This window comes from Strongylocentrotus purpuratus, unplaced genomic scaffold (genome assembly GCF_000002235.5).
Source record: "Strongylocentrotus purpuratus isolate Spur 01 unplaced genomic scaffold, Spur_5.0 spur5_scaffold_16, whole genome shotgun sequence".
Classification (NCBI taxonomy): Eukaryota; Metazoa; Echinodermata; class Echinoidea; order Camarodonta; family Strongylocentrotidae; genus Strongylocentrotus; species Strongylocentrotus purpuratus.
Genome location: NW_022145601.1, coordinates 19623553 through 19640048, shown reverse-complemented (window position 1 = coordinate 19640048; position 16496 = coordinate 19623553). Strand labels below are relative to the sequence as shown.

General features: G+C 39.2%; 1 protein-coding gene across 1 annotated transcript; it reads left to right on the top strand.

Annotated features, from left to right (window-relative positions):
- Positions 1-4646: 4646 nt before the first annotated feature.
- On the top strand, positions 4647-12171 carry LOC592436 (caspase-2). Its single transcript, XM_030987449.1, has 5 exons — positions 4647-4744; positions 5472-5712; positions 6187-6278; positions 7964-8131; positions 12019-12171. The coding sequence occupies exons 1-5, from the start codon at positions 4649-4651 to the stop codon at positions 12169-12171; spliced, it is 750 nt and encodes a 249-aa protein (XP_030843309.1). The 5' UTR covers positions 4647-4648.
- Positions 12172-16496: the final 4325 nt, after the last annotated feature.

Sequence of the window (16496 nt, the reverse complement as noted above, 5' to 3'; positions counted from 1 at the left end):
GCTCTTTGTGGTCATTTAACGTTTATTATCTCCTTATAGAGATATGCATGGGCATAGAAGCAGTAAAGGAGTAAAGTTGATTTGTATTTTGAACCCCAAAGAACATAATAATTAAATCACGTATAAAATTCCATTCAAAGAAAAGGAAAGTAAACAGGAATTAAATTTCCTAAACATTCCACATGCCACCTATATTTATCACCGGAGGTTTTTATAATAGCGATACGCGCATATCGTGGAAATATTGTGAGAGGATGGGAAAGCGTGTTTTTTTTTCTTGTTATAGGGGTTGGGCTCGGGTGCTCGAGCACCCCTCTCTTTTTGTAAAAGTATGTTACAGAGAAAAAGAAAGAAAGAGAGAGAGAAATAATAAGTGACCTGCCAATGTCACAAATGAGGTATAAAAATATGCTCATCTGACCGTATATGCCTAAATAACTCGAGCTTCCGGGGGCTCTGCCTCCTGGACCCCACCAAGGACCCCAAGGCGGGCCCCTGGATGCTCACCTGACCGTAATTAAAAACCTAAAAAACCCAAGCTTCCGGGGGCTCTGGACCCCACCAAGCGCCCTAAGGCGGACCCCTGGAAGCTCATCTGACCGTAGTTAAATATATAAAACCCCTTAGCTTCCGGGGGCTCTGCCTTCTGGACCCCACCAAGGGCCCTAAAGCGGGCCCCTGGATGTTCATCTGACCGTAGTTTAATGCCTAAAAACCCTGAGCTTCTGGGGGTTCAGCCCTGCATGTAACGTAAGAGTGGTGGTGATGCAGATTTTACTTCTGCCCCCACCCCTTCCAAACGTATTTGCTTATTACGCCACTGCCCCTGGAAGGTAAGCTCCCTGGAATGTTTGCCGCCGCCCCCCCCCCCCCAATCCCAAACAGCTTCCGGCGCGCCTGGATATGGGGTCCCTTTCGGTGTATATGCACGGCATATAATCCTAAAATAGAAAAGTCTTCTATTTATCACTGAAAAGAGATCACTACAAACATACTGATGCACATTTCTAAAGATATCCTTTAAAAAAGCGAAATCTTGTATTGACAATGAATCAAATATTATTTTTGTGGATTAAGAGTCAAGAACGGTACAACGAATCGTCGTCTTTCTCTCATAGTTTTATAAAAACGTCAAAGCTTCCGCGCTTCGCGGGAAAACTCCCCCTCCCTGCACACAGGCGCCGATCCAGGGGGGCGAGCGGGACTTCCCCCCCCCCTTGCCTAAAAAAAAAAAAACGGGCTCCCCCTGAAAAATTGTGACCAAAGAAGAAACAAAATTAGTGCTCACTTCCCCTCCCCCCTCCCCTACCGATTTTGAAATTTCAGCACACTTAATTTAGGAACAAACGGGACACCTTACCTATGTTCAAAAGTGTGTAAGCATTTTGTTGATATAGGCTTACGTGTACTTACTTAATTTAATTTATTATCATGATCTTGAGTGAAATGGCACTATAACTGAATTCCGAGCTTAACTTAATTCACTTATAAAAAAATAATAGAAAAAAAAGGAAACACGAATGGGTGCAATTAAGTTAGCAGCAATGAAGACAGGTTTTTAATTGTTCAGAGGCGGGGCGGGGGGTAGTGAGCACTACTTTTTTTGGGGGCCCTCGAAAATTTGAAAAATTGCATCCCCTCCCCCCCCCCCCCCTGACGCTCAAGGGGGGCCATCTATTAAAAAAAGTAAAATAAACGTTTTGCTCTATCCTCCCTCCCCCTCCCACGCTTTTGTATTCTCTTTCTGTTTAGAAGAAAGATAAAGAGGGGAAAACAAATAAATTATAACATCTCTTTTGCTCTCTCTCTCTCTCTCTGTCTTTCTCTCTCTCTCTTTAGTTACTCTATACAGTCTTTATTTTTTTCAAAATGCTATTCTTATCTTTTCTTCTTCTTTTGACCCCCTTCTTTTTTAAATCTGTCTCAAACAACCGATTTAAATATCCTGTAGACTTATTCTTTGATCTCCACACTTTTATTCTCAATCGTTTAATGCTATATCACTACGAAGAAAAGAAAAAGAAAAACACTTTTTTGTCATATGTTTCTTTTTAATTTATATAAATAATGAGACTAAAACATGTGAAAACATTTTTAAATCTTTTCAAAATACTATACACATATTGTAAGGAATTACAAGGATTTTCATATAATGAGGTGTGCATTTGAGGATACGGCTTGAATAAGGTTAAACTAAAATGACACCTTAAGTAAAGAAAACGTATTGATGTTTGGTAGAGGAAAACATGTGTACAAAGGTTGCAATAATAGTATATGAATAAATGATATGAATGTTTATACAACGTCCTAATTAAGCGAATTGTGATCGACCTTCGGCAGCTGCATATGACATGTAACTGCCGACCCGATTATATTCCACACACAAAGGCGGTATTATTACTAAGAAGATAACTGTGACATCAATTTTGTAAGTAAAATCTACGTTATCCGTATCCTTCTGTTTATTATTTGTTTCATGGCAAGATTACTTTTACGAGGATCATCGTTGGACGTTTTTCTTTCCTCGTGTCTATTAAATTCGAACAGGTTTCGGAGAAAAGCCGAGCTACCTAATCATATCGTATTTGGTAAAATCACAGGCTGCCGTGTAAAAAAAAAAATACGCGTACCGGCTGTGTCCCGGGCATTTTTTTTTTTAATTTACAAGCAAGCGAATGGAACTTCACCTTTAATTCTAATATAATGAAACCGCTTGCAAAGAGTCTTGCGAGATATACACTTGGGATGTGTGCATGATGTGCATGTGGTGAATTAACATTGAGCAATTATAAGAGGTGATCGAGGTCTACTAATTGTAATATGCAATTGCCTTACTCTCTCAGAAAATTGTATTTAAGCAAATAAAAATTAAAAAAAAAACATAATTACAACTCATAGAGATGGCAAAATTGATATCAATAGCACATAATTTCTGCAATATGCAATTTTAATGTTACTAGTGTATAATGTATAAATACTCAGGGGCGTCGCTCGACCTTTTTCAGTGGGGGGGGGGGGGTGTATAGAGGCCACCGATTACCGACAAAACTAGCCATCAATTACCGACAAATGTCCCAATGTCTACAAATGTTACCCTATAAACCCGGGTCGAAGGCCAAATTATTTTTCCTATGAACTATCTATAGTAGTTGCGTATATATACACATGGTCATTTTCCTCGACGACATAATATATAAGATTTATTTCGTCAACTTTTAGGGGGCGGTAGTGAGCACGCAAAGCGTGCGAATTCATTAAAGTAGATATTCATTGATTTTAAAAACTAACTTTATTTTCATTATTGCAAAGTTGAAACTTTGATTCGACAAGGTTATCAAAATTCAATGCTTGATAACATTCGAAGTAATGATTATTATAAATTACAAAATGCTTAAATACAGCCCCGGCATATAGCACCTGAAGAGCTCTCCGAACGCTGCTTAGATGCTTGAGGTCAAAGGATGGACATGATTTTGCACAAGCAGACGATGTCCCATGACATCTTACACATTTTCAGTGCCTGTTTTTTCATCTTTTCTTGAGTTCTTTCTCTTACTTCACTACCGCCAGGCTATAAAATGTATAATCTTTTGCCTCACTCTAAACCCCGCGCATGGTTTTATTTTGATGACAAATGCAGCGATACAAAAATAAAGGAATCCGCTGTCGCTTGTAAACAAAATAAGACGCCATGGTATATGGGGGTATATTCAGCTGCACACACCGCGATATGTTCGACGAGCTAAAGATAAATAAAAAAAACACCTCTGTTATATTGTGTATTATGATGAAATATTTCGAATAGACAAGATGTGCTTAGTTTGTAGTAGTGTGTGGTATTATAGGCAGGCAACTCATAAACTAAGCATAATATTTAACTTTGACCCTCCGCTTTTTCGCTCGTGTGTAAATAAAAAAAATCGCGTACGTTAGGCAAATGGAAATCATACTGGGAGTATATAGTGACAGGCGACCAGCACCAGGCTTGTCCTCCACATCATAAAACATGCTTTTTAAAATTATTATTTCATAAGTGATGAGTTTAAGGTGATTAGTTTAGCTAAGAAGAGTAGTCTATTATGCTGTAAGATATCATTCAAAGACCGATTGATTGATTGTACAGTCACGATTATAATTCTGGACTTTTCGTTTTCCTGATTACATTTTTTTTTTACAAAAAGGAGAAGAATAGAAGGAGGAGAGGAAGAAAATGTAGCATAATACGAAGAGGAAGAGAATAAGGAGCAAAAGATGAAGAAGAGGGGACGGAGTGAGAGAAGGGGGAGGAGGAGGGAGAAGAAAAGTACAAATGGCAGCATACAATACAATATACAAATAAATCTCTCTTTTTTTGCCCCAATTTCCGGATGAAATAGATCTACTTTTCATTTCATTTAGAATACAGGAGCTCTTTTGGGAATAAACTAGTAGATCTACAGGGCAACAATTCATTTTTTTTTAAAATCTTGTAAATTTTCACCAGAGCTATCTTTAAAAAGTCCAGAGTATTTAATTAAGCTTTCGCCAGGCATAATCACTCACCCTTCCCATATACCATTTTCATTGCTCCGATTTTCATAGAATTCAGACAAAGTACGAGGAATCGGCTGAGAATGGAGCAGGCCGACAGAAAAACATAAAGAGGAACATGGTAATCCTCTCAAAGGACATGGACTTTGTAAGCGTGACCCCGGCCCTTCTTGCCCGAGGCATCTTTGAAAATCATCACATAGATAAGTTTGACGTAAGTTGAATGTCATATGTCGACAACATTCATTTTACCAATCAAACATATTGGCAACGCCTGTATAAAACGTTCGTGAATCTTCATTCTCTGTCTAGAATATTTTCTAGTTTGCCTCAATGAAATAGTAACAGGACTGAATAGAAGCTAATTCCTCACCAATAGCCAAGAAAATGGAAATTTATGAAAATTCAGTTCAGAGCAATATTGGGAGAGATGCTCAAAAGGTACAGCCAGCTCAGAGTTGCAAAATTGCCTTTGATCGATTAAAACTTTAAAAATTCATATCTTGCAAAATTTATAACAGATACTTCTATGGGTTTGCATTAGCAGTATACATTGTTATAGAGTTAAAGGTATTTGTTGTGCTTTTCATAATTCAATTTATACTTTAGAATAACGTTGAAAAATCACAGTTATTTGTTGTTTGCCAACTCCACGTTTGATGATAATGAGATAATAAGTTCACTCAAAGATGTTTTAAAGTAGGTATATACCGATCACCTGTGCTTTTCGTTGTTGAATTTGTACCACAAAACAACTTTAATAGTCCCAATTAATTTGGATGCCAACTTTCCGTTTGATGTTGAGATAAAGGTGAAAGGTAAAATTAAAGACATTCTGTTAGTATTTTTTTGGACATAATTCATGTATAAATGTTTTTCCAATTTTTTGTAATAAAGAAATAATTTCAACAATTTTCTTTAACTAATATTGAATATCACAGTCAAAGCCCAGCAAGAAAGAGAAGAATATGGCGCTCTTAATGGACATAGAGACGAGGGGTCCCAGGGCCTTCACTAGCCTAATAGAGTCCCTGATCGAGGCAAACCAAAAACATTTAGCAAAGTTGCTAGGATACTCAGCGTCTGGACCTTCACAGGGCCGGATGGGCCAGGCACAGGCTAAGACAGCTCATGTGAACAGACCGGCTCCATTTGGTCAACCAACCCAGCAAGTGCCCGAGGGTAATTCATAGATTAAAACTTTAAAGTTCTGGATTGATTTATACTTAAATTAGACAACAAGAATAAATGATTAGATAAGAACACTGTTAATAAGATTATTCAACCATTTTTCTTGTATTAGGCATATCAAAGTCTCTTCTTTTTCTTCCTCTTCTTCTTCTACTACTATTTCTTCTACTTCTTTTTCTTCTCCTTCTTTTTCTCATTCTTCATCTTCTTCTCCTTCTTCTTCTTCTCCCCACATAATATTTGATATAGTGAGCTTTGGTCGGTTTTTAACTAGTAAACTGCATAATAAAAGAAGTTTTTACTTATTTTTTCCTTGCGGTTCAAACAGGCTTCACATTTTTCTCTACCATGTAGGACATGGAACGCTTTAAACAACAATAAACACACCCATATGGGAGGATGACTGACCATACCCCATGAACTTTGCCTATTATTGATCATGTTATTATTTTCATCTTTATTTAGTTTGGCCTGCCAGAGGTAGCAGTGGTGACTACAGCTCAACTCAAATGGATGCCTCAGGCTCGTATCCGCAAACTATGGTGGATAGTGATCTTGTAAGTGGATGGAATTCTCCCTAATCATTGTCCTTACATAATGTATCACAGAAACGTAAAGATATTTTACAAGTAATACAGTACAAAAAAAGAATATCTTACAAGTTATATAAGAAATGTTCTTCTCAGCAAACGACACACACGTACAACAAGTCAAAAGTCAAAAGTCACGGTAAACTTGAAGGCAAGATTTCAACAACGACAAAAGCCTAAGTAAAACTATAAACTCTAAGATATTGCCAGTGCTAACAGCACGTTTACTTCGCTACAAAAATACCCCCAAATACATAACATATTATATATATCTTAATTCATATTATGCATCATTAACTTTATTATATATTCACAAAGACGTTTCATTAAATTATTAGAGAAAGAAGACGATTCGTTGTACCGTTCTTTACTCTTAAAGGGAAAGTCCACCCCCAAAATAAGTTTGTTTCGATAGAGGCAGAATAATAGAAAATCAGGTGAGTGAAAGTTTGAGCAAATTCTGAATGAAAATAGAAAGTTATGAATTATTGAAGTTGTGATCAATCAAATACAAATTGGCAACTCTGTGACTTATTATACGAGCTCTCCTTCATTTGCTTTGTGCATAATATTCCATAAAATCATGTTTTCTTCGTTATTGATGACGGAGTATATATTTGTTCCTTGCAGGGGAGTATAGAAACATATTTGCAATTATTATATTTAGGGTGCATGTATGGTTGAAATTTTTCTTGAGGGAAAATGAAAATTTTAGATTTTTTTAGTACTGAGCAAATGGAAGTTGAGCTCGCATGATACGTCATAGAGTTGCCAATTTGTGTTTGATTGATCACAACTTCAAAAATCCTAACTTCCTTATTTTTAATCGGAATTTGCTCAAACTTTCACTGACTTGTTTCTCTCATTTTTCTACTCCTATTAAAACTAACTTAATTTCAGGGTGGACTTCCCCTTTAATCCTCGTCTGAATTTAGTTTCCTTCTCCCGCGGCGCAGAAGCTTTGACGTTTCATTTAATTATTACACAGAGAAGACGATTCGTTGTACTGTTTACGACTCTTAATCCTTGTCTGAATTCAGTTCCCCCCTCCCGTGCGAAACTCTGAAGCTTTGACGTTTCATTAGATTATTAGAGAAAGAAGACGATTCGTTGTACCGTTCTCGACTCTTAACCCTTGTCTGAATGAAGTTTCCCGCAACCGCGCGAAGCGCGGAAGCTTTGGCGTTTCATTAAAATATTAGAGAAAGAGGATGATTCATTGTACCGTTCTTGATTCTTAATCATTGTTTGAATTTAGTTTGCCCGAAAATGTTAAACCTCTGATTTCTCTAACTGATATTATAGGAAAGTGAAACTTCCAGAAAATACAAGTATTATACTTGAAGTCTGTCTCGAAGTCGTCACAGCGGATAAAAAGTCACATTTCGTATGGAAAAAAAACTTGTCAATTTCTTATCATTATCTTGATTCCAAAACCTCACGTTGTACACATATTCTTTTTACACTATATGCATCATCAACTTTTTCCATATCACTTCCAGACAGTTTCCTTCATAATGCTATTGCATGACCAGAATTCAACTTTAATTATCTCTAAACAATTACATGCCAAATTGTCATCAAGATCTCAAATTTAATAAGTGCATTACATTTACCAGTGTATTGAACGTATTGAATGTTTTCTCCCATAGGTCTACAAAATGAAATCTAGACCTAGAGGTATGGCACTCATTATCAACAACAAAAATTTCAACACCATGAAGGAGAGGACAGGAACGGACGTAGACTGTCGCAACTTAGAGAATGTCTTCAAACAGCTTGGCTTCAATCTAATTGTACACAATGATCTCACAGGAAGGGTGAGCACGTGTGCGATTCTTAAGAGCATCATCAACATGGCCTTCTGTTGAAATCTACGTTGATACTATATTTTTCATAAGAACTTGTCAAAATATTTGATAATTCCACTGTCTCTTTTGACCTTGAGTGTTTGGTTAATGTAGAATGATATTGAACATGGATCACTTGTCAGCAGAGCATGTATGGTACAACCAGTAGGTCCACGGTACAACAGTAGTTTGTAATGCAGATGTAAGGAATACCTCCCCTCCTACAGACCCCCCTCCCCCCCCCCCCCCCGCCCTTGTTTTTAGCATGTCAAAATTCATGTGTAGTTCCGTTGTGGTTCAGAGACAAAAGGTGTAATTGTTCTTATTATTTCATAAAAATTTGTAGGATATCCAGCAGAAGATTGAACTAGTAAGAATATACAACCACTCCAAGTTTGACTGCTTCATTTTCGCCATATACTCACCCATGGGGAAGAGGGCTCCGTTTATGGCACGTGTCTGGTGAAGATAGACTTATAGTTGGTCCCTTTTGTTCTGATCGATGCCCGACTTTGAATGGAAAGCCCAAGCTCTTCTTCTTACAAGCATGTCGAGGGAGCAAGTCACACTTATATCACCATTTTCATGTTTTAGTGTCTGTTTTTTCTTATGTTGTTGAGTTGGACGTTTCATTTCCCATGTGGCCCTCGGTGGCCCTTCTCCAAGCCCTTTGGTCTTAAGCATCTGCCTTTGCTAGGCCAGATGCTGTCATATCTTCTTTCTTTTAAAGCAATTCCGGTCAGGTTTTGAAAGGTCGGCCACGGGGTTTTGAGCCGGTGTGGTAGGCGATTTGTTCCGCGGAACGAATCTACTGGATCGACTCGTTCGCAGATACGTTCGAAAGCCGCCGTTCTTATCCGACATTGGCCGAACGTTTCTGCTTATATAATCGCGTATATTTTTTTATTACTTGTGTTGAATAAACATGGTAAAAATAATTTTTAGCTTTATCTTGATACTTTTGTATTTATTGTTGGAATGAAAACCAATATTATTTTTTTTTGAAATATTACTTAATAATAAGGTTTATAACCTCGTACGGAATTACCCGCGCGCGGTACGAAAAATAAATAAATAAATAACCTACTGACTAGTATATGCGCATAGAGTACATGTTCCTAAATTCCTTCACATCTCCCCTTTCACATGTCCCTCTTAGGTACCTTCCCCCTTATAAAACCACCTCTCATTTGGGACCCTTTGAAATAAAATTTAAATTTCCCCCCTGCCCCCCCCCCCCCCACTAACGCAACCCTTGTTACGCTGTCCCATATCCCCCTTTTTTTCCCTTTTTTTTTCTTTTTGCTGCGTTACATGCATGCAGGCTCATGGTTTCTTTTTTTAATTGTGTATGGATGATCAGTTAATCACAAGTATTTCCTTACACCACACTGACTGGCTTCACAGTTTCTACATCGAAAGCACATGAGAATAAAGATAACCACTCCATGCAGGCCAGTTACATGGGCAATGAGAAAATTATCTGAAATTTCAGAGAATGAGGCGTTTCTGAGACTGAAGTATTCTAATTTTTTAAAAAAGGGAAAGAAAAAAAAGTGTAACTTACAGATGGGACACCCATCACAGATTCAAAGGGCATGCTTACAAGGGAAATGCATAAAAGGTACAGGAGCCACTTTGTCAAAGTATAAGGTGCACGTAGCAACTGTGACAATTGATATTAAAATGGCACTTGGAATAAGTAAGGAAAGGGTGCGCAGTACAGCGGCGGATCCAGGATTCGAAATAGGGGCCGGGCGCAGCCCGAAAATTTGAAAAACGGGGGGGGGGGGGCAGGCGATAGTTTTCTGATATTAGGCCTACATGTACGTGAAAATGTACGTGAAATTAGTGGTTTCCAAACAAGGGGGCGCAACAGATCTGCCACTGTATGTAGCGGAATGGGGGGGGGGGGGGTATAGACACACTATGCTATGGCTCTGTTTAACACTAACTTTTGTCGGCTAGTACCAAGGGTTGAAAATTCAACAAAATATGTCGGGTTTTTCTTTTATTTCTTTTTTTTTTTATTCTGCCGGACACGTCTTTTACTTGAGGAATTTTCTTTCTCTTCTTTTCTTCTTTTTTTTTTTTTTTGTATTGGTCCTTCTTAATTATCAGCTCGACCACTCATTTCTTTTTGTGTTGACCCCGCCCCCCCCCACCCCACCCCGCATCTCTTTTATTTAAACTACATGTACATCATGCATGCAGCCCACATGCATAATTAGTTTCTGTGATGAAGCCCGGTAATAGGTGGTTGACGTAACACGATATCATATAAAGCAGCATTCAAACCAAATTAGAAGGCCTGATTAGAAAACACCCCGACATCTGCTTTTACAGGCAAACTAAGCCTATGGCAACAACTGCCCTTTTGGTAGACCACCCAGTCCCCGTCGCTTCGCGACGGCGCTGTCTATAGTTACTGTTTGTGGTCAGTCATTGGCCGCAATTATCAACATATTTGAACAACGGGAATCTGCATTTCTATACAAAGTTCTCAAATTGGCAATCGTTGGTGTAGCTAATTTGGAGAAGTTTGATTGGTTGCAAAGGCCGACCAGAATAGTTCATTTTGCTTTAGGGGTGTACGTACCATGGCGTGTATTCAATAATACGTGAGCACGCACGCTCTCCGATGAGATTCGGAACGGATCGGCGGCTAAATATCCTGCCGATTGGTTCCACGGAATGAATCGCCTGGCCGGAACCGATCGCCTGTGACTAGCGGAACGAATCTACGAATCCGGAACAAATCGACGGGTACATACCCAGGCGATCGGTTCCGGAGGAACCGATCGCCTGCACGGAACAAATCGCCTATGACACCGGCAGCATTGAATTGAGTATATTTAAGTTACTTAGTAGATTTTTATGCCTGCATACAAATTCCATGAATTTGAGTTTTACAGAACCAGATGTAAATGATACATAACTTTTGAATACTAATTTCTATTTAGATTTAATTAGCCTAAAAACATATGTTTAATGAGATTTTCTGTATGCCGATTTTAAATTTTAAATTCAGTTCCTTAATACAGGTGTAACACCTTGATGTTTCATAACTGCGAAGACACCGTTTGTAACACTGTTGTGACCACTGCAGTGGCCAGAAACATACTGATTCATGTACATTCCTGCATTTTACACGGCAAATAGAAGTAATGATAAAGAAGCAGCAAATAGAAGCGAAGGATAATTTACCTTTAATTTTTTTAATACACCATTATGAATGATAAAAGAAGTGGAATTACACCTGCAGGACTACCCTTCCACACAAGTAACACTAACCTCAACCCTATAACACTGACCCTTAGACCTAATCCCATTACATTGTACTGCGGCACTAATGTCCTTTGGCAAGACATTGATCTGCATTTTCCACTCTCCACCCAGGTGTTAAATGGGTACCGGTAGGAAGGAATTCCTTTAAGTGATGTGAGCGCCCGGGACACATAGGCGCTGAAAATCGAAGTTCGGACCCCCAAAGTTTGGATTTTTTGTTTTACATACACAGACCGTAACAAATTCTTTCTTGACCCCCTTCCAAGAAAGTTAGTATGGAGCCCTGCATTCAATCCAATGGCAAAAGATCCAGTTTTACTTCAATTAAGTGTCTGCATGGAAACACAATCTTCCCCGGTCCCCCAATCCAACAGCATGGATGCCAGTCGTACGTTAGGGCCTGTCACCTCTCAACACAGGCTTTATAGCATATTTGGGACTCAAACATAATAGAGTCTCTTTTCCGGCTCATTAGACTGAATCAACTTGTATCACTAGGAGGTCGATGGAGGCCACATAGGTTAAGATACATTTTTAAACTCTTATTTTGTGCCAGAGAGATTCGACAGTGGGGTATAGAAGCAACAGACGGTACTGCTGTATTTGATGGAGCCGCATGTGACGCTCGGGCCAAGGCTCAGGTCAAACCTCAGGTCGATGCACAGATTGATGAAGATCAGCTGGCCAAGATGCTGCTTAAAATGGATTTAGATCACCGATAGCTTTGCATCCAGTCGTAGTAAGGTGCCCAGTCAAAGCGACATGCTCCTAGCATATGCAACTGTGGGCGTTCGCCGCCCGGTCGCAGCCCAGGCCGCCCACAGTCGCCGCTGGGAGATCAGTCGGTCACTAGGCGGCGAGTTCAAAATCGGTCAGCAACATTTGACCTCTGAGCGGCTTTGATTTTTGACCTAAATCGCTGTACGGCGAACGCTCAATTAGGTCGGTGTCCTGTGCACAGCGTTCCATTGAAACGTGTAGACCTACACGAAGACCGCTTTTCTTGTCGTACAACATGGTCAAACCATTTCAAGCGACGTTTGGTTATTTCTTCGCAAAATATGGTGCTTGGAATGTTCAGCCTCTGCCTGATTAGGTGAACTCCAAGGAGGGTCCGGATCGGAGTCACCACATGCCAAATGCCTCAAGCTTATTTCTATCCGATTTACGGAGAGTCAGGGGCGCGGCGATCGCGGGGGACTGGGGTACATGTCCCCCCTATTTGTTTTAGGGGTGATCGTCCCCCCCCCCCCCGGAAAATGTGAAAGGTGCAACAACTAAAAATGTATAGCACATACTGACTTAAGATTGCAACACCCTTTTAGGCTCTACAGGGCCCAAGACTACAGCGTTTAGACTAATAAAAATGCAAAAATCTTCTCACTCGATCGTTAAACCTCCCCTTGCATAATATCCTTTAAAATGTACAACTAAAAATTGTAGAAAATCTAGATTCCGTTGATATCACGTGAGCACAATTTACACGTACTGTATGTTTACAAAATAAAGAGTTATAGAAATACATCAGTGCTACAAAAATGAATATTCCGCTTGCTCCTTTCAGTAAGGAGTCAGGACAACATAGTCTATATATTTGCCAGGCTGATATGTGGCATTTCAACTCCCATAGCGATATCAATATACATGTATATGACCAGGCGCGTACGCAGGGGGGGGGGGGGGGGGGGGGGGGGGTTAACCCCCCCTCGGTTTTTTTTATATGTATGTTTTATGTATGCTATTTTGGAAACCCCCCCCCCCCTTTTTGAGATTTTTTTTTTTTTTTAAATAAAAAAACAAAAGCAAAATTGCCAATGGCTGTCCTTGAAAAGGTGACCTTAACCCCCCCCCCCAACTGGACAAAATGTCAATTTTTCAAATTTCGAGACCAAAGGGGGAAAAAAGTGTCCTCTTACCCCGTATGTGGCAATAAGGAGTATAAGGGCTTCGTAGATCCTGACTTTTAGTCTCCTATAAATATCTTGGCTGGACCAGATGGCACTTTTCAGCCTTCCGAATGCCCAAGAAGCCAGTCTTGTTCGTCTCTTCACGTCATCTTCTTTGGAAGGAACTGTGCTGCCGAGAAAAAAAATTTAAAAATTATCCACTTTCTCAATGTTGGTATTGTTAAGTAAAATATATTGTTGATCCTCTGTCATGACTTTGCATTTTGTAGCATTGATTTTCATTCCCCATCCTCTACATGCCTTTCCAGTTCATTTGTTGAGATTTGGAGGTTTTTAAATACGATTTCCATGAGGGTGGTGTCATCTGCATAATATATCTGATGTTTTTAATACGCATGTCACCCATCTGTATTCCACTATTTAGTTGTTGGATGTTCTTCATCACATATTCCAGGAATAGATTGAAGAGACTTGGAGAGAGGCGGCAGCCTTGTCTCACCCCAGTTATGATATCAAACCATTCAGTTATCTTGACATATTGACATGCTTTTTTTTCACAGGATTTGTGTCGTGGACGAACTCTGAGAGAGGGAGCTGGTTCATCCAAGCTCTGACAGAAACTATCCTACAGTATGGGAAAGAGGAAGATCTTCTTTCGATGATCACCATGGTAATTATTTGTTTTTCCAATTTTTAAGATCTTAAGAGCAATAATCTTGATGAAGTGGATGCTCAATAGGGACTTTTAGATTCTGCACGACGAGAACGTGGACTGCCCTTTTAAGGCAATGTGACGTCCTTTTAAGGCACTGGCAGTGACGTCACATTGCCTTAAAAGGGCAGTCCACGTTCTCGTCGTACAGAATCTAAATGTCCTTTTTGTCCCATTTTAACGACTTACTAATACTGCAAAGAAAGCTTCTTTAACGAGTACAATTATGAATAACACTACACTGTGTAAGCCTATCCCCCCTAAAAAAAGAAGAAGGTGTATTAACTGAGAGTCAATGGCCTATGTGATAAATGCCCATGCTTTCCTTCACGCCTTGGAGAATGAGTGGGTAAAGGAAATTTGTGATTATGAGCTTTCCTTCTGGGGCGGTTCTCTTGGAAGATGGTGGAGTTATGTATCTTTTAGATTTTACTTCCCGATATCGTATCAGACAGGTACATAGTAATTGTGCTTCTTTTTCTTCTTCCATCCATCCAGGTCAATGCCAAAGTAGCACGAGCTTTCGAGTCTTCCTCCGGCAGGCATAAGCAGATGCCAGCCCTCGTCACCATGCTTACAAAGAAGCTCTAGCTCTAGCTACTTCTTCCCGGGGTATTATGAGTAAGGCCCCATTCACACGAGGCATAATAGGCCTCCTCAAAAACAGTCGTGGCGAAACATCCTGTATATTAAATGAATGACAATTAAGAGGCAGTTCTGTGGGCGTAAACATTGCAAATGTACTCTTTTATCTGGGTGTCATGAGATGCAGCATTAAAAGCGGTTAACAGCCTTGCGTCCAAGTGAGCCCCTGATGAGAGGATCGTGTTCTCTTTGATAGCCACATGGTTGTTGTTGTTGTTTTAGTCTTAAAGGAGTGTGTCATTCAATTATGAATATTTACGCCGAATTCAAGTTGTATTAACAATTTTAAATGGAAGCAGAAAAGAGAAGGAACAAAATTTGACGCTGTTCAATTTTTCGCATTTTGCTGTCTACATAAAATCATTTGACCGTTTTGTGTGTATTTTCTGGCCAGCCCGATTCGGTACATTGAACAGGCTTCTCGGCTTGCATGTTCATGCGTAGCCTCAGGTCTTTGTCAAGAGGTTTGAAGTTAACGCTTTTCTGGCTCTAAACAGACTATATGTTATCTTGGTAATGAAAGTTATGTTTATAAATATTAGGACCCTATTTAATTGTACTGCTACATTTGTAAGTCAGCTCATTTACAAGATGGCAGAGACATCGTAGAAAAGGACCCCGTTTCGTGAAACTAGTAATTAAATAACAAGTTACAATAACAGTTATAATCTTCTGAAATCGTTGCATTTGATTGGCTGCAAGCAAACTTGTCATAGAATTAAAGCATTTGTAATTGAGAACAAGTTTTATGAAACAGGGCCCAGATCTTTTGCAATATCAGTTGGCTTCAAGCAATGTATACATGTTCAGTCAACCCCCTCTGTTAAGGCTACCCAACAAAGCACAAAATGTGGCCACTGTAGATAGGTGGCCTTTATAGCATGATGTCCACTAAAACAGGTTTGACTGCATTTATAATAGCATTTTGTGATTTTGTAATTTTTTTTCTGTCACATTGTTGTATATTTAGATGGTTATTATGAAAAATGAATACTGCATATTGTTGTGTATTTCTGTTCTTTATTCTGGCAGTACTTAAATTGATGCGTATTTTTTTGTTATAGATACAATTCAATACCGTGTGACTTAACACAAACATATAATGGCTTGCCTTGTAATACATGTATTTTTTCTCTTCATTTCTGCCGGTGTAGAAGGCAAGCTATTTACTTGGGTTTCACGCTTGAGGATTTGAGCTTTTTTAATGGACATTAGTCGTACCCCTTAAGGAAACCCATGGGAAATATAAAAGTGGCCACTGTACACGGGTGGCCTTTAGACATGTTCTTCAATAAGCATTTCCTTCTAAAAAGAGGCAATATGGATGACCTTTATAGACAAATGGCCTGTAAAGAGAGATGACCACTAAGACAGGTTTGACCGAATGGAAGTAGTGAAATGGTCTTAAAAACCTTGAATGACCTTTTTGGGAGTCTCTATAGGCAGCTTCTAAATTTGTTTATGGTGTGTTTTTCGGGTTGGTTTTTTAGTTGTTTTCGGCTCTGCTCTTGGTGGCTCTTGGCTGTTTTTATTTGAACCCCTTGTTACATTTTTTTAAATTCTTCCATCAAATCAATGTAAATTGGGTTCATCAGGTATTTTTCCTATGGTACGATGGTCGCCTCAAGTATAATAGCAATTATGTCACCAAGGTATGAAGGGGCTGTATTGTTCAATAGTTTGTCAAAAAAGAGGCAGAGTTTCAATTGTAAAGAAAATCCAGTGGAGATCTTGTAATAATCAGAGGGGTCATTGGAATATCTGTAAAATGTTTTCCTGACAA

Excerpts from the sequence above, each read along its gene's own strand:
- LOC592436 (XM_030987449.1), top strand. The coding sequence starts at position 4,649 with ATGGTAATCCTCTCAAAGGACATGGACTTTGTAAGCGTGACCCCGGCC. Across the intron at positions 6,279-7,963 it reads CTATGGTGGATAGTGATCTT|GTCTACAAAATGAAATCTAG; the intron begins GTAAGTGGATGG and ends TTTCTCCCATAG. Across the intron at positions 8,132-12,018 it reads ACAATGATCTCACAGGAAGG|TGGGGTATAGAAGCAACAGA; the intron begins GTGAGCACGTGT and ends GAGATTCGACAG.